Source organism: Sinohyriopsis cumingii, chromosome 18 (assembly GCF_028554795.1).
Source record: "Sinohyriopsis cumingii isolate HCF-2022 chromosome 18, ASM2855479v2, whole genome shotgun sequence".
Taxonomy (NCBI): Eukaryota; Metazoa; Mollusca; class Bivalvia; order Unionida; family Unionidae; genus Sinohyriopsis; species Sinohyriopsis cumingii.
Genome location: NC_142978.1, coordinates 99,120,717 through 99,140,682, shown reverse-complemented (window position 1 = coordinate 99,140,682; position 19,966 = coordinate 99,120,717). Strand labels below are relative to the sequence as shown.

General features: G+C 37.2%; 1 protein-coding gene across 1 annotated transcript; it reads right to left on the bottom strand.

Moving 5' to 3' along the window:
• Window positions 1-3,179: 3,179 nt before the first annotated feature.
• On the bottom strand, window positions 3,180-15,980 carry LOC149777574 (uncharacterized). Its single transcript, XM_089942194.1, has one exon. It carries the CDS (start codon window positions 15,512-15,514, stop codon window positions 13,376-13,378), a length of 2,139 nt encoding a protein of 712 aa, XP_089798320.1. The 5' UTR covers window positions 15,515-15,980; the 3' UTR covers window positions 3,180-13,375.
• Window positions 15,981-19,966: the final 3,986 nt, after the last annotated feature.

The window sequence follows — 19,966 nt, the reverse complement described above, 5'->3', positions numbered from 1 at the left end:
CAATTCTAAGTAATTTATAGTACGTTAAACACTTGTGGAAAGTACATCAATTCATAATTGTTTTTATCATATGAGATTTTCACCTTCAAAACAAGTTTACACAAAATTCACCGAGAACGTTATATCACGGGTTCGCGGATTTGTTTCTTCGGTTAGAGAGTAAGAAAACAATATGTGTATGATCCTAATTCTGATTCGGTCGCTCAGGGATACATGGAATGTGTGATCAATCAGATCGAAATCTGCTTCCGACATAAAGAAGCTCTGTTGGACACCAATATCTGGTCATATTACAGTTGTCACATTCATGACAGTTAAACACGTCATTATGACGGCTTGTTTCGAGCGATAACTCCCCCATTGCAACGCTCTACTTAACTAGGTTACCCCAAAAGAGCGGACCGCGAATTCCTCATGCCACCAGAACATTAATCTTTATCTGTTCCCGTCATACGTATTTATTCGGAAATAAATGTTATTCATCTCTCTTATATTTCGTTCTTGTTTCTTTCTTTCTACACACCTCTGTATGTTTTTGTTACTTTCCTTCCTGAACAAAGTTAAATATGATGGCACAGGCATCGTCTTGTTAAGCCTAAATGTATACGAAATTACCAACTGTTACATTATTAATTGAATTTTGAACAAATCTTCAACTTTGTGGTTCGCCGCACAAATTTTCATCTGCGGTATAATAATTGTTCCAGGTGTTGTGTGATTAATTAATACATTTATTATCCCGCCTGTGATGAATGTCGCGTAGTCCCGACTGCTTCGATGATATGCATGAACGTCTGTCACACTGTATTTTACAATAGTTTCACGAAAGGACAGACGCTTTACTGTCCGAAAAGAATTTCCAGGAAATTAAAGGTTTCTTCATTTTAACTGCAGAGTGTTGACCCCCTCTCATATTCTTGAACGATATGATTTTCAAATTAACCACCGTGGCAGCTCTACTGGACCTACGATTGGACGCGTTTTCATTTAGGACAATAGTGACATCACAAGACTTTTAGTGAAATAGCAATGTTCATATTACCATCTATGCAGGGTAATCGATGGCAAGATTTTCAGTATGTTCGTTGTGGCATCCATATTTAAGACTAGGTCAAAACCAGTTTCATTCGGGGTCAAAGGATAACATAATTAGTATTCTGGTGAAACCCCATGTTGATACGACTTTCCGAAGATGGTCATATTGTACGTCATTACTGGCACCATTTGTACTCAGGACCAGCTAGGCATATGTAGTCTTTAAGGGAAACACCATGTTGATGCAACTATCTATTCAGTGGGGAAGCGACAACAAAATTTTCAAGATATCTGATGTGGTGGCCATATTGGATGTGAAAGCGGAATCATTTTCATTTAGGACCAACTGGACCATGAGACGAATGTACGTGTGAAGTTTCGAACATGACAGCCCTCCAGATAGTTTAAGAAGAGTAACAATAATAAACTTGTACTCACGACCGGACATACTTCGGACGGTGTACAACAGACCATCCATCCCAAAGCCTCTTCTAGTTTTTGACCTGTAGAGCTAACAATGCCTCTGCAGAAAGCGTGACGAATGACTGTATACAAAAGTTCACGTCTTGTAAATATATCTGCAGTTCCTAATTAAAACCACACAATATGCATTCGTAATGCTGTGAACAGATATAAAAATTACAAAACCACATGTACGCACAAAAGAATCACAAGAGGGTTTATTAAGCGCTACCATGTCATAACAAAAAAATAATTTAAAATCAACACCAACTGTAAGTCATCACTGGAGATTAAACATACAGTCACCTTGAAAAACTACTTATAGGTAAATATAGACCTAATCGTGAGATCTTGTCCTTTGACCGTACTCATTTTCCCATTCCTTTGGATAATTAATGGACCTTTCGTGCAGATACGTGCAAAATCTTATGACAATCAACTCAAAGAAACCGGAAATATAAAAGATGGACATAACAAATAAAATAAAATAAATTGATTCCACAAACTCCCAACAAATTCATCACTGCAGCTTGACATTTGACATATCTTTCCGTCATCCTTAAGGATATTACATGATCATGGGAAAACGCGTGTGCATAGTAGATTACAATTTACCCAAGGATGCAGGAGACTGTGTCTTACCCCAAATCCCACTTTTTACACTCTTACCTATACCTATTCCTTTACAATGAAACGAATCCGCTTATTTTACCGTATACACTCACTTATAAGTCGAGTCTAACTGCAAACTGCACAGATCGCATAACGCGTCAGTAGATCTTAGTCTATGCATTTGTTTAGGAGTAATCAGTAGAACAAGCAACAAACCTGACCTGACTGCGCAGGGTCTACACTGTTTGCTGTTGGGTTCAGCTCATAAGCGAATATATAAAGTATATCTAAATTACAAGTTACTGATCCTTGTTCCCTAGCAAAACGATTGCGTTGTGGAACAAAAGCTATGCAGACATGCCGCCTCCCGACCCTTTCACAAATTGACTCCATTGACCTTGCTTACCCTTCGTTTTCCTGGAATATGATAGACTCTACCTCCAGAAAATTCCCTGTACAACCTTGACAATCATCTCCTATACAAACAGGTGATGCATCCAATTTAAAAAATGAAAGTAGAACCGACGCGAAACGGACTGTCTGGCGACGAAGAAAAAACAAAGTGTCATTACCTGTCTCATCTTTTGCAATTTTAGCTACAGGAGGTACAAGTATTAACACTTAGAGAGCAGTGTCATATCTTTGTGTATGTATGTATGTATGTATGTATGTATGTATGTATGTATGAATGCATGAATGCAGGCAGGTAGGTAGGTAGGAAGGTACAAAAGTAGTTAGGGATGGATGGATGTGCGAATGGAAGGAATTGTATATACCTCTTTGTGCATACGAGTTTGTCTGCGTGTTTGGCTGTTACAATGTTATGTACAAGCAAGGAAACACAAGCAATTAACTTACAACTATGGTGTTTATTTTGTTATTAACATTATCATTTGTTTCTTATGGTAATGTACGCATGTATATATATATATATATATATATATATATATATATATATATATATATATATATATATATATATATATATATATATATATATTCACTTGAATAAATGTAATTCTTAATATATATAAGGTGTATAGGAAAAAATATAACAAATACAACTGTAACAAAATAAACGTATAGTCTACAGCAATTCTTGATTAATTATTAACTCGTTTATACAGAAATACTTGTACAGATTAGCTTCCAATAAGTAGATATGTAACTTCTGATATGTAACAATTGTTCTTCCTGGCAGGAAGCATTTTGTAACTTTTTATAATATACCACTATATACAATACAAAAAATATATGAAAGTTTTTTTCTAAAGTGATTATCAAGTCGGGTTAAATCAGATTATAATTAAGGAGATACACATCTGAAATAAAAGTATTAACATTAATATTTTCATTTGCCAGTTAAATTGCGAGCAAGAAAGTGTATACATTCATAAGTTATATATCTAAACCCCACCGCCATAGACCAGGATACCTCAGTTATCTCGTTAGGCATACCTTTCACCTTTCCCATGATATCCGTATCAAAAAGTGAAAAGTCAGTGTAAATTGTAAACTTGTTTTTGAAGATTCAGAATTGAAATATACTGCAAAGTTACCGACTACATTCTCAAAAGCTGAAAAGTGACAATTTTTTTAACGACACGCAAACGAATATACATACATATAACAAACAAAATCACGTTTATACTTACATGTTTTCTTTAGGTCAATCAAAATCATACATGCCGAAGAGTGAGAAATTTATGTATTCTAACATACATCAGCAATGAAAACCGTTGATTTCGTGGGGAAACGGTTACAAATTATCGTAGAAAATGTAGCCAACTATCGTTTGATTCGTCCTTGTCTCCAATATGATTTTATACGATTCACGTTATTTACATAAAACAATAAATCATTAAAAATAATACTTATACATTTTGCACAAGAAAAAAAGCCAATAATGAATAAACAAACAAGAACTGGTTAGTTAGAAACAAAACATGTAATATAAATATTATGTACATTTTACATATATTTGCTATTTAACTGTTTGTATATTCTACGCACCAAGGTACGAATAAAATTCTGAGCTGTACTGATATGTACATTTCATCACAACATTTTATGGCTTTATCAGTAATTAGAAGAATACAGACAAAGACAATAACGACACCCTCAAATAAAATATGGCGCTAAGCAAAAACGGGGTTCGGGACATGTTATTACGACAGAGGTAAACATTGGATATGCAATAAGTGTAAATATTTACACGTATTATTTTTTTCATTGATCTTTTCAAGACATCAGGTAATTTCAAGTCATGTGTTCAAAACTCGACCTGCATCGTTAGAGCACCAATATATAAAACTGGGTTATGAATTGAAAACATTTTATTGAACTCTTTGCATATGATGGCAAACACGCAGAATATGAATATGAATTTAAACAAACTGGTTTCTCGCCTTAATCATTGTATCAGTTTATTATTGACCAAAATTAGTAGCTAGCGTGACAAGTTTTTGGCAAAAACAAGGAAAAGATAAAAATGTTCACCCCTCAAAACACGGAATTCTTCAGGAGACAACAATAAACAACGACCTTTATAATACAAGCAATAGAAATTAAGGTCATCAACATGAAGGACAAACATCGACTGGAAAGTCACTTGGAAGAGCGTCATTTAGCAAGATTTTAAAGGCAATCTGGAATTCTTTATTACATTGGCGTTTTTAAGATACATTACTGTATTGACTAGTATATAACACATACAAAACAATAAGCCATCTGACAAAAGCATAGAGCCAGATCTGTATAACGCGCCGGCAGATCCCCGTTTATCTTCTCTGCAGACAATTGTTCTGGTATATACGGTAGGTAAAGGTAAGTGTTGTTGATGGAAATTCAAATTATACGGGAGTAGCCACTAATTTCAGACTGAACTAATTTTCCCAGATCCTACTCCATGTCAAACAGAGGCTAGCCATTCATTCGGCCTGGGGCTTTAAATAGTTTTCTGTTGTTAAACACTGAAAGGCGTGCCCGTTTTCAGGTATTTGATTGTCTGGTGCTTTGGTTTACAACACAGCATCGTATTAAGGTTTTTAAGTGCAGCGGCAATTGGAAATAAATTCCTTGTCCAGGGACACATTACAGTAGCCAGGCCAGATCCAATGGTACTTACGATAACAATGGACAAAAGTAACAACTGAGAAAACAATACATTTGAAATATGTAGCAAAATTGGAAAGAAAGAAAAATAGGAAGGGTAAGGGATGGCGTAGAAAGTACCATATGTTCTTTAAAATTTTAATCTATACACATTATGTTTTATTATTTCTTATCAGATGGCAACATCTTTTATTAATAAAAAATAGTATGTAGGGTCATCTGAAGTATGAAACATACTATTTAACTGGAAAGTATATACTAATAGTGTCGAGAGACTTTATCAGTCTCAAAATGTATCCTTTGCCAGATTACAATGCAGGCGCATACAAGCGTGATATGTTAACAAACCCACGAAGTCTCTCTCTCTCTCTCTCTCTCTCTCTCTCTCTCACACACACACACACACACACACACGATGAATCCAAACCGCCTTCTTTTGATATGAGGTGGCAAGGTCAAACACACTACAGAACTGAGACATCTGTTCCGTATTACAACCAATGTGCCAGTTTGAGCTGCAGCTTAGTTCGTAAACACAAGCGAGGTGCATGGGGAAAAGCCTGCAGAGGGAAGGAATGAGGATAAAAAGGGACTATTGTCTTAATTATATTTTTCTTAATTGCATCTTAGGGCTTTGTTAAGCCGTCAGTTATTTTATTCGTCTTTTTTTATAGTTTTCATTGAGATATACTCTTCCGCCCAATAAGTGTTGTTGCCAATCATCTACCTGTAAGAGTTTCTTTTATCTTGTAAAATCAATCCCCCTTGGGAGTATGTTTTATTTTGTACTGCAAAATCGAGTAACAGATGAAGTCATCATGTGCTATATGCGAAAGACAGGAGTGAAAGCAGGGCCGGAGGGTGGGATCGTTAAGATAATGCTATCTGACAACCTACGTTCTAGATAAGAAAAAAGTGTTGACAAAGTTTTCAGTGTTATTAAAAATGTGCACAAGGGGATTCTCAAAATACTAGTAGCGGTACATAGATAAAAGTCGCTTGGGACACAATTTGGGTCGGTGATACTTTATTATGGATGTATAAAATGAATGTTTAAAGGAAAAGCTTATCAACCGGAAATATTTTAAACAGGCAAACGGTAACCCCATCCCCCAGTATAGTTCGATCTTTTGGTTTCGAAGAAACACATACATCCACATGACCTACATATATGCTATCTTTTATGCATATTACTTTGTAATAATTTCTAGAAAAACAAATCGAATTAAACCTACTCATCGTCCTAACATTCAAGCACTGGAAATAATTGCCGGAAATATTATTTCCGTTTCTCTGCTTATAACTACTGTACTGGACCGAGTCCAAGCCGAATATCATATTGGTCTGAAAAATCCAAGCTCCCGTGGATAGTACTATTGTAACAGTCGATCAATGATATATATCATTACCAGAAAGACCCATCTTTATGAGACAAAACAAGCAATGAACACCTTTAACAGATGGGCATGAACTTGAATCAGCCACCCTTTCCATTAAAATAATCTAGTTGTAACAAAAATAGTTCCTCTACTTATTTCCCCAACCCCCAACAAAACCCCCTGGTAGGTAATTATCTTTTAACAGGGATTTAATTCGACTGGAAGTGACATAATAAGATGTGTCTCATACGCTGTCTACTTAAATGTGTTTGGTCGAGACCGAACTTCCCACTCGAATCCCTTCTTACCCACCTACCCACACCAATCCTAATCCCATTAATACTTGCAACTCGTCGCCCTTTGCGTAAAAAATCCAGTTATCTGGGTCAATTTTCATGACGGACTTGCTAATTATTGACGCAAATATTTGCCGTATTTTAAAACAAAAAGCATTTCGATCATTTGAAATTACCTATCTTTTATCTGCAAGTCGTTTCTCGCGTTGATTCGTATCTATTAAGACACCAAGGTCATGGGATGGGCTAGCTACATGTAAATCACGATTCAGGTGTGCGCAAATATGCAGACAGAGTTTCTTTGTGCCCCATTCCTGTAGTCACGAAACCTGATCCAAAGCAAATGCCAACTTCAATTAACTTTACTCAAGGTTTCTATATTGAAATTCAATCAGATCTGAAGGAAAATAAGACCCTAACTATGTCTTAAATAATATCAAATTTCTGGGACTCGTCAACGATGCAAATAACTGGATTAAAATAGTTTTACTTGAAATTGTGTACATGTATTGACCACCAGCAGCTGCTTAAAAGATAACATATCAGTTTATTTGATTGTTATGTCGCTGATATTCTAACAACAGCTTTTAATTATCAAATAATTGGAAGGGTGGTGATGATGTCAAGCAAGATAACCCAAAATAACTAGAGTAAGGTGTTGAAATACTTATTGCGTAAAAAACATTTGGGGGTAAATTAGTTTATATAACAATGTGATTTTAAAAAATTTGCATTAAGAAAAGCTAAATGTTAGGGACAAAGAGAGCCACACAAAACTACCCAACATCTTTCTTGAATTTCCTTTTACACCGGAAGAGAGCTTATTGACTTTCCCCCTCGTTGGAAAATTTCGCACATTCTTCATTAGGCTGAGGTGAAAACCCAACTCGTATCATTTTAAACTTACAAGTAAAATATCTGAATATAACCTGCAAATACTTACCACATGCTCTATTCTAGACTTTAAAAACCACAACACAAGCGCCACATTTTGAATTTCATGTGAAGTTACTAGATAATCATTTATTAAAATTATTCGCGTTTTTTTCTTTTTAGTTGGGAGACAGCACAGCGAAAAGAACCGACTTATCACCCACTAACATTGTTCGGTGAAGGAATACGATATAAACATGCGCAGTTACGAGACCTTTGATACATTATGTCGAGTGTAGGTGCCATTATAATGTGACTTGCGTCAGATGTCTTTTATTGGGAAGGCTTCACTATGATCTATAAATATGTTCTTGTACAAATAATGTATTTGCTTAATCTGAATTAACAGCCATTGCTCTTAATGTCATTCATTTTGGAAGTTAACTTTCTACAAAAATCGACTCAAATGAAAATGCAAGGAAAAGAACGGCATATCCAATATAGAATGATAATTAACAAAAGAAACTGTCCCAGGGGTACAGATGGCATGGGTAAATCGGCAAACAAAGGGGGTGGGGATATATTAAGTAAATGTTTCTATGATCTACCCCCACCCAAGATGACCATACAATACTGTCATATTTTTTTCTTTTTTCAGCCCAATGAATGTTTAGGAGTAAGACAAACAAAAGAAAAAACAAAAAAAAATTCCAATGCAAACTATTGGAAAGAACATATAACAGAATCGAACTAAAGGAAAGAACATGTTGCAGAATCATAATAATAACAACATATCATTGACTAATAAACGCGAACATTGTATAAGCCATAAAACTGGTGTCGTCCGCCTTGTCACATTATATAAGCTTGCCATGCTGTCATTACAGTCTGAGGACTAGATTTATATTTTTGGTCCACGAGTAAGAGGAGTAAAAGAATGACGGTATCATCACATATCCCGTTATTTACGGAGCGTAAAACTCTTCTGGCATACCAGAGACGGCTTCAGGATTGGGGGGATGTGGTAAGTGGGTGCTTGTGACAGAACCCCTCAAAAATGCGTGAAACAACTTGAATATTTATGGGAATAAGTTTTCTTGGAAACTTTAAAAATGCCGGAGCTTCCTGAGGTTTCTTTGCCTAAACCCCCACCCATATTTTCTTCCAATAGACCCCTTGCCTACTTGTTTGCGTCTCACTACACAATATATTTGATGCCATCCCTGCGTACGGGTAAAACGTTGGTTATACAAACGGACAGCCAACTGATAACTATGTCAAGCTTGCGCCAAGGCGGACTGTACAAAAGTCATACATCTAGTTTGTTAATACAGGGACCATGTGTTTCACAGTGGTATAGAGCGCTCGCCTGTACAGATCACTCGCAAATCAACTGTCAGCGTTAGTTCGAGTCTTGGCTCAACCAACGTTCATATGCGAGAAAGCTTGCCAGTAGCTTTCCGCGAGTTGGTGGTTCTCCCTGCGGTCTTATTGGCTTATTGGTCCACCAATTATACATTTTGTAACAAAAATGCATTCTGTAACGGCAGATATCGTTATACGTTTGTTTGTAACGGCAGATATCGTTATACGTTTGTTTGTAACGGCAGATGTCGTTATACGTTTGTTTGCATTTGGATGCGAGCAGATACAGTAATATAGAATACAAGTTACCAAATACTGATAGCTTCATAAATGGGGTGGGGATGGGGTGGAGGCGAGAGGAACACTGACGTTTTTTGTTAAGGACATGATTTTCATCTCCCATTTCTTCTAAAACGAGTTGCCAAGGAATATAATCCAGTCCTATTTAATTTTCGAAAATTAAAAGGATCCTAGCCTATTGTCCCATGACATCGACAGAAAGACTACGATGAAAAATGGCTCGCATTGTCGCCATGAACACAATCTCCACTATGATAGACGCCATCAATAATTACCACTGTGCTTTGTTATGGACCGACTGAACTACCAAAAGGGCATCTGACTGCTGACATAAATAGTATTACCCCATCAAAAGTGTTAGCCATGCCTTCTTGCCCTCCCTTTCCCCAGCTAATGTAAAATGACCCAAAGCATCAAACTGTAATTTCAATACGAGAATTTCCTATTTTCTGTTAAAAATTACATACACACGCCTTTCTTTCAACGGAGGAAACTTTGTATGTGTGTGTATATATATATATATATATATATATATATATATATATATATATATATATATATATATAGTCAGACAGACAGACGGACAGACACGAATATCATTATGGTACGGAAGATGATTTGCGAGTAGTATTCAAGTTTCGAACATGAGCCTTGAGAAAGCAGAACAGAATAACTACATACAGTTTTTGAAGCTACTGTGTCATATACGTGGACAAAAGGACTGTGTTTGAAATTTAGTAAGGTCTCAATTTCACCGTGTATATAGTCCAATCATATCTGTACACCCGATACTCTTAAGAGTACTTAATCACAGCATAACAAGAGGTTACAACTGTGAAATCTAGCATCAGACTCGCTCGAACTTGGGCGGTACTCACAAAAAGGAGTGTCACAAAAATGACATTGTACCAAAAATTTGAAACGCATGACAAGACATCTAAATACCAGACCTCCATTTTGATCTTTTCATTTGTACAACCCAAAAAAATCGTGAAATTGGTATCAGGTTGAGAAAGCTTTCTTGTACAACAACATAAGCAGATGATAGTATTTCTAGCAGTGTCATTATCTTGTGGTTCACTTTGTGACGGTCCCAATGTCTTGAAGGAGCCTTTTACGAGATATTTCTCTAAGGTCTGCATTTTAAGGGGAAAAAAATTGTTTTTGTGCAATCACATGCAGAAAATTTCCATTTTTGTAAATTAATTTTCCTTTTCAAACTGTTACTAGGCTTGATCGTTCGCCAGTGTCTTTTTAACCGCAGCAAATTCAATCATATTTAACGTCACAACAAGCAAGCATACAGTTTAGAAACCGTAATAATACGTGTTCTGGTAAATATATTTAAGCACTACAAGAAAATATTCTTTCATCTTAGTGTTTTATCATCGATTTAATTATTTATAAAGAGTTGCGAGTTACTATATAGGCTGAATATAGGCTGACTGAATTGCAAACCATGGTTTACGTCATTGAAAACTGAATCATTGCCATGTCTGTAATTGAAGTAAATAATGTCACAATGTCCTATCATTTGGCGTAGTTGTGTAACTAGTAGCAACCACGTTAACTGAAAATCATTGTCAAACTGTTCATTCGACTTAATCTGAGACTAGACTCGTGAAATCCAAATAGCATGGATTGACGGATAGACAAACGGAGGAAAACAATAAATCACCATGAATGTATGAATTAATACTGACCATGATGATGTAAACGTAATGTTCATACAACAATCCTTACAGCTAATTAAAATCACAATAAATCACAATGAACTGGAATTCTGTTCTACATAAAATTACTAAACTGGCAACAATTATGTTTTGTTTAATTTTATAACAAGATTTTGATTTTAATTAAAAAATGTCATAAACAGTTGACAAACTTGAAAAAAATTAGATTATGCAGCAAACCTCAAACTAACATTATGACTTGGAATGCAAATACCAATCTCCCTTCTTACTAAATAAAAAAATATATACCAAAACAATTGTAAAACATTTGCAGGTCGCCATTATCTGTTTCTTTTCTTTTGTACATTGTTCTGTTAAATGGATATTTATTACAACGAAGTACATTATTATTATCATTATAGTTGTTATTGTTGTTGTGGATATTAGTGGAGTTGTCAATAATTTTGAATATTTATATAACATATTTTGGATAAATATATATTTTCTGTGCAAAGAATCAGGTAAATAAATTGCATTGTTTAGGAGATTTTCTTTTTTCCCCAGTGAAACCGAATGAAAATGCGTATTTATTAGTAGCAATTGCCCCATTGTAAACAGTCTGCTTCGACCCATGGTATATGTTCTGATTTGACCTATGTTATAAATTCTGTTTTGACCCATGTTATATATTCTGTTTTGACCCATGTTACAGATTCTGATTTGACCCACGGTATAGATTCTGATTTGACCCATAGTATAGATTCTGATTTGACCCATAGTATAGATTCTGATTTGACCCATGGTATAGCTTCTGATTTGACCCATGGTATATATCCTGCTTTGACCCATGGTATATATCCTGCTTTGACCTATGTTATACATTCTGATTTGACCCATGTTATAGATTCTGATTTGACCCATGGTATAGATCCTGCTTTGACCCATGGTATAGATTCTGATTCAAAAGTAGCTTACCTATATGTGACTATTAAAAATAATTTGTTTTTAATGTTTTTACCAAAAAAGAACTTGAATGAAAGGAATGGTTGAGTAAGCTAATTACATCCAACTTCTCATTCATTAACAAAAATGTAAATCAGCAATAACGCCAACCTCCACAACACTGATGAAGTTAAAGGTTTATGTGTCTCATTGCACCATGTATTTTTGCTATGGGACTTCAAATGAGGACCACCGAAACAAAACCTTGTTAATTAATTCTAATTAAGTAGGAGTACTTAGTAATTAATGCTAATTGATATGTACGACGACTTAGTAATTAATGCTAACTGATAAGTACGAGTACTTAGTAATTAATACTAACTGATAAGTACAAGTACTTAGATCTATCACATTATTGTAATTTCAAAATGGTTAAGATTTTTAATCAACTGCCACTTATACGAGAAGGCAATTGTTTAGTATCTAAAACTTCATCATAAAATAACAAAATTGAAAACATTTAAAACAATTTTGATACAGTCCTTATAAACAGTCACGTGATCAGATGCACAGATGTATTCGCACCAGTGTTAACGTATGTAAACACCAGTTAACGTATGTAAACATGGTCATTGATGCTGCGGAAAAGTAGCCTGAGCTATACAACTACATGTTCAAGGGGTTAATTTAAATCTATATGTGAATCTTTTGGTTTTCTTTGGTGAGGTTTTGAAAACAAAACAAAAATTAAATTGACTGTTCTAGTGACAAATGAATGGCTATTTATAACACCTATTTGGAACTAGAATAATGTAGGCAATGCATTACTAGAAAATTAATTACAATGCATAGTTTCTGCAATGCTAATGTGAAATCATGTGGCCTAAATACATGGTGTAAAGACCAAGCACACGTAAACCGTAAAAACGCTTAATCATACTTTCATATTTTCAAAATACTTAGCAATTTAAATAAACCAAAATCTTACTGACCCTTTAGTGTGCACTTTGAATTTTAAAACAAAAACCCACACTAGTGGAAGGCTTGCCCTTACAGATTATTCGTCGCTTTTTGTTAGGATCGTCTAGTCAGGATCATTCCATCAGCCAATAGTGTCCATATCCACGGAGTTTAGCCTGAGAATGGGTTGGTGTCAAGTTTCGTAAAATGTTATTTTCCAAATATCAATCCACTAGTGAAAACACACGAACACTTTCGATAGTATCCGGAACAAAAGCAAGCCATGGAGATTGCTTGGTTCAAAATAGTTTACCATACATTCAATTTAATACGACAGAATATAATTTGTTTGGTCAAGAAAGGTTCAGTACATCCTGAATTCTTCCAGAGGTCCCGGTCCATTTATTGCGTCATTCAGTTCATAAGCAGACTGGCGTTTAGAGTCTCCAGTTTGTCTGAGTTGCTCTGCAATACTTTTTGAGAAACTCCTCTCGTTCATGAACTGTTTGTCTCTTCGCCGGAAGTCACGTGGTGGATAGAAATGGTAACCTTCATTGCGAAAATTTATATCCGAATGGTATCCTGCAGCGTAGCTGTCAGTTGAAACCTCACTTGGGGCATCTCGGAATTTCTTAGACTTCTTTTTCTTTCCCTTTTTTGACTTTTTCTTGCGGTAATCTCTGTCCATGTGTCCCCTCATCGGCGGGGGCACTGATCTCGATCGGAATTGGGCTACACGCGGTGGAGGAGGCATCATAAATGGTGGATAGGGCATGTGTCCTGGCCCTCCGCTCCAATACACGTAGTCGTATGGGTATTGACCTTGCATGGGAGGGGGAATACGAACATTTCTCTCCCACAGAGGCGAATGCTTTCGAGACTGAAGTCTCTCGTATTCATCTCTACGACTCAAACGTTTTCTATCATAATCCCTTGGAGGTGTCTTGGGCCTGGAGGCACTTTCGCTCTGAGAGTCGGCATCTCCGTTGACGAATTTAGTTTCAGTGTTTTCGTTCTTCGGACTTGGCGATCGCGACTGAGAGCTTTTAGTCGAGGCTTTGTCGCCAGAAGATCTACTACCAGAGCTAGATCTACTACCAGAAGAGTTAGATTCTCTGCTCTCTGTAGGACGACGTCTGATGAGAACAGGCGGTCCGAAAACTGGACGTATGGGTGGGCCCATCGGTGGCGGAGGGTAGTAAGGTCGTCGCATCATGCTTGGGGGTGGGGAAAAGAATCTTGGTCGTTGTGCGACTGGTACTGGAATGTAAACTGGTCTGACGAGAGGTGGTGGCGGCGGATGCATAAATTGTGGTGGTGGTCTAACGTACACTGGGTGTGGTGCAAGTCGAGGCTGGGGGTGTACATTAGGTTGCTGCGGTGGCGCCTGCATATCAGTTTGTTGAGGTTGGGCCTGCAATACAGATGGTCTTACCAGCCCCGCGGACGGTGGAGGCTGCTGATGATTTAGTCTGTCTGGTGGTAGACGAGAAGTCTCAACACGAACGAGTCGTGGTTGCACATATGGCTGGTCCACGTTCAAGTAACGTGGATGTTCCACCTGAACCATTCTAGGCTGTTCAACGTAACGTGGCTGTTCCACCTTAACTATTCTGGGTTGTTCAACGACGTGTACGACGGGATCACTTTCCAATGTTGGAACTGTTCCGTTGGCATGTACCACACGTGGCGAATCAAACGCGGAGCGTGAAGTTACTGAAATTCTCGGAGAAATAGGTTTAACTTCCGGCTCTGTTTTTAACTTCTCGATATTAAATTTCTTGACCTCAGTTTTGTTGCTGCTGTAGAAGTACCCCTGTGAGGGTACCGGCTCAAAAAACTCGGGTCCTGCAGAAACTTCTTGGATGATATGTTCGCCTGGTACCAGCCTGATGCTTGGCCTGTTACTCGTTATAGTGCGACTGCTAACTCTAGTGGGGTCAGATCTCTCAAATGTATCAGTGGAGACTGGGGATTGAATGTCAACCATCTGATGACCGTTTATTCCCCGAGCACGGTTGCCGGCAAGGGACGCCGCCTTTACCAAATCCATCGCATCTTGTGCAGATGCACAAATAAAGGAATGACACTCTAGGACCCTCCTACCTTGTGTTCGTCTTGTAATTGCAGTAAATATGGAAGGTCTCGTTGCATTTGTCCCTCCAGCTGCAGGGTTGGTCATAGACACAAACTGTGCGGTCTTTTCACCAGTTGCCCCATTTACAGTTGTGATACATCGTACAGCAGCACAAAGGGTGAGTGAAGTAATAGGAAAATGTATAATTTGATCGGGGTCACTTACATATTTTAACTGAATACTGTCCTCAAACACAGATATTACAGAATCAATACCTTCAATGTTGGATTCATCGTTGACGGGATATCTGTCTCTCAAAGGTTGTTGTACTGCCTCCAACCCAGTTGCCGTTTCTCGGGGCACAGAACTCCCAATATACAAAACTCTACGGGCAAGTAAAGGTGACTTTTCATTCACTAACACCATTTTCACGTCAGTATCTTAATATGTCCTATGTTGTAAAACAAACTTAGTTCAAACTCGGCAAAATATCCAATTTAAGTCTTCATGTGTAACGCCTCACCTTGGCTCATCCTAAGGCCCGTAAATTCTCTTCCTGTTATAGTCTCTCGGTTATACACTTCACATATGACGACGTCATGTAATTTAATAGTCCCAGCTCAATAATCCAACCGAGTCTATTGTCCTGCTCAACTTCTGTCACAACATGTGATTACAAACTGCATTTCTTGCTTTAGACATGATTATAATTCACCATAACCCTGATTTCATTCCTTTATATATTAGAAATATCCTAAATCCGTCATGGATAGGTGATTTGTTGAATATCACAGTGAAATTTACACAGTTAATAGCACCTGGAAAGACAAGAGTTCGATCGTTTCATATGATAATGGTTTGGCGTGGTAAGACTAAGCCATGCGTGACACGCCTTTCAGAACCGGTTTTACAGACGGGGAGTTGACAATTCAACGCCGATGTACTGCTAGCTGTCAAAAAAGAATGGTTGGGGCTCAGCTCGGGAAAATGTTATTGAATACAGTGCGCAGTATCAATACACATGATTTACGTTGCTGTTTTGACTTTTGGATCCGGTCTCCTGCGCCATGGAGAGAGATCAGGTGCGATGCTCAAAGTGGAAATCGTGCAAATCGCTTGTGGCATGGACTATAAGGCCACGCAAGGCACGCTTTACTTTCGTCCCCTTAGGGCACTGTATGTGCCTGTTGACAAATATGATTTATCTCATGTGCATTCATATAGGTAACATGTGACAACATTCCTAATTTCGAAGACGTTTGTCTAATAGTCTTCATAGATTGCGACATGAACCACTGATTGGGACATTTAAAAAATTTAATTGTTTTGAGTTTTTTCTCAGAATGGCTTGTTTTATTTGCTTTCATAATACATAGCATGATTTTTAAAAAATGCAAATTAAACAAGACATTCTGACATGAGAGATTCATAACTGGAAAAGAAATGTATTTTTTTCTAGCTAATAATCTATTTTGAGCTGACAGGGATATAATTTGATGTAATTTTCTTGCTCCAAAGATTGTTCGTGAATTCTAAATGCTAGGTGAAATATATATATATATATATATATATATATATATATATATATATATATATATATATATATATATATATATATATATGTGTGTGTGTGTGTGTGTGTGTGTGTGTGTGTGTGTGTGTGTGTAATGTCTTTGTGTTACGTACTAGATATATTTCATTTTCGCTTACTAAAATTTTCTCGAGTATGCAATAATACATTTGTTTCTCTTCCTATAGCTATTCAAAATCAGTAAGGTACTTGAATAGTATATGGAAGAAAGGTGTGGAATTTCTTGCTAACGGTGGTGCCTGTTATACGCAGATGATATCAAACAATTAGAGCGGAGTCACAGAGGGGTCCAAATGTGACCTGCGAGAGTTAGTTGCCTTGTGTTAACTGGCGAGTGTTAGCATTAGCTCCCCCCACCCCCATCAAGTGCCTGTACTAATACCAGATATAAAATAATTTCACTCACACTGCATGAAAGTAGTATAGAAGTATGCCACCATCATGTGTTTGGTGCCAATGGACACAGCTTCACTGTACGATTGGCCCTTTCAGAAGGAACTGTAAAGTGGAACCTAATGCTAAATTACCACAGGGCCCCATAATAATCAAGTTATCTGGATAGTGTCGTGTCCATATTAAATGCCCAAAGGACCCAATAAACAAGTAATATTAAATTCACGTAGGGGTCCCTTGTGTCCCAGTAATGACAATTTCCGTACGGCCCGATACCGTCAAATATTTGCAATAATATTAAATTCCAGTATACCCTCATAGTGGACACAGTGGTAAAGTTCAATAGACCTCCATACTGGCTCACAGTGTTAAACTTCGATAGACCCAAGTAGGAACGCACACTGTTAAATGTGTGTGTGTGTGTGTGTGTCTGATTTAGATTTGTAACGTAACCGTAACAATTTTCCAGTCATATCGCTACGACGTCTGCAGTTTGGCAGTTTAAAGTGATGTCTAGCACTGGGGCATAATGCCGCAGACATGTAGCATGATGTCATACCCGGTCACATTATCCTGACACCTTGCCTACCAGTCCTAACATTAACCTCGTAATGCTGAGCGCCTAGCGAGGTAGCTATTACTACCATTTTTATAAGTCATTGGTATGACTCAGCCGAGGTTAGAACCCACAACCTCCCGCATCCGGGGCTGACGCCCTCACCACTAGGCCACCGGGGCGGTGTTAAATGTGGCGGTGGAAGTTGGAGTGGGACTGGCGTTTAAAAGAAGAAAAAAAAATCTTATTAATAATAGCTTGAAAAAAATTATTACTGTTCTGATTTTTAGCGAAAAATATTCTATCCATTTTATTAGTTGACAATCGCATGCTCCCCCAGATAATTAAATTGGCAGTCCCTAAAAACTATCATGTAAGGTTAAATTCGATGTAGTTAAATGTTGTTCAAAAATATTTTTGTCCACATACAAGTAAAAAGTTGATCAAAGCTACATAAAAATGGACATGCAATATGATCGTAAACTAATCCCCAATAAAGTAGTTAAATATTTCAAATTTAAGACTTAGTTGAATGTTTAAAAGTGTGCCTGACTGATATGCTCAAGTTCAGTGGCTGGCAGTGTATCAAGATAAATAAATTCAAAATAACCACGGCAAATATATATGGTCATTAAATTGAATACGCTAGTTGAATATATTTTCCCCCGTGAACTTAAAAGGCCTCTAAAACCCAGTCCATTGTTGTAGCTGTGTGGGGTGGGCGACAGCTACATTGGTGAATTTGCTGGTAGAGCAAACAAACAAACATACAGATTACATATTTATTGAGTTCAAATTCAAAAGCTCACTCTAACGATGATGATGATAATAAAATGTAGGTCGCCTATGCAACTAGTGCTTTCGCGACCGGTTAAGTCCTGAAGGTCAGGATCCTTAATTGGTCAGGGATGTGGGTATGGTGCCACCACAGCCCCGTTTTTGTGTGCAAATGTCGTACTCCTTAATTTTGGAAATGTCTAGGCGAGGCAAGGAGGACAGGCACCCCGGGAACGCAAAAAGCCACAGGAAAGCGGTACGCCCTAAAACGTTGAAGCGCGTATGATCAAATTTTAGTTCAGTTTTGCTAGTGGACAATTACTTTCCCAATAGTGTGTGAGCCACGTGTACAAATTTCCATTTTTTTTAGTTGTATAATTCCCAAAAAGTTAGAATTTTGTGTACATGGTGTACCTTCAATTTTCTAAATAGTACCAATCAGCTGGGCGTCAGGCACCATATGTGCTTTTTGTGTCATGTTATATTTTCTTTGGTTTTGAATTTTGATGGCGGTAATCAAAAGGATCAGATCAGGATTTTGGGGATAGAGCTTTTATCAAAAGAGTACTTCATAAACCAAAGGAAGAACCTCGTGTAAGAAGGCAATTTGAAAGTCGATGTCGGTCTTCTTTTTCTTCTTCTTCTTTGCTTTCTTTTCTCCTCTTCTTTCTTCTTTCTGTTGGTCTGATGTTGGAGTAAGGTGCTTTGGTTCCGACTCGACTTTCAATGTTGTAGGCCGGCCATGATGTTTGCGACTGTCCTATGGGCTGTCATTTCTTGTTTACTTGTTGGAATTTTTGCGAGTACATTGTGTCTCTTAATTTTGTTATTTATTAATGTATTGGTCTGATGGATAGTGTTGTGATTTGAGTGTTGTGTGTTTAATAATTTGGGGTCAGTGTGTCTTATTTATTTTATTTCCGCCTTGTGCGGTGGGCCTGATGACCGGGCTTTTGTCACCTTATAGTCTTAATTTTTATGGGGACCTGAGTCTTTGTGGTGTTTGTTTATAAATTACCAATCTTTGTCGACTTGTGCAACCGGGCCTGGTGGCAGGGTTAGCCACCTTATATACATTATTGTTTCTTGGATGGGTTAGTTGTAGAGATATTTGTGTAGTTCTCTCGGACCTGTATGGTTAATATTGTATTAATAGCCTGAACACATTCAGTGGAAGGGAGTGTTAATAAAGATTTTTTAAAAAAAAGTAATATATACAGGTACACATCTATACATATATACACATACCTACACATACGTACAGACAGATATACATACATACATATATATCAACACACACATGTACATACACAGTTTTATTTATTTATTTAGTTTTAGTTCCTCCCTTTTGTTCAGTATGGACTTGCCCTTTGGCTAGCGGTCTTCCCCTACCGCTTTAGTCCTGTCAGGTGATTGATGTTTTAATTTGATTATTTTCCTACTTTGTGGATATATTTATTTAAGAGATGCTGTTTTCAGGCTAGATCTATTTTTGTTTTGGTTTGATTAGTTTCCTAGTTTGTTGATTGAGTTATTTATGTGAGGTTATGTTTAGGCTAAA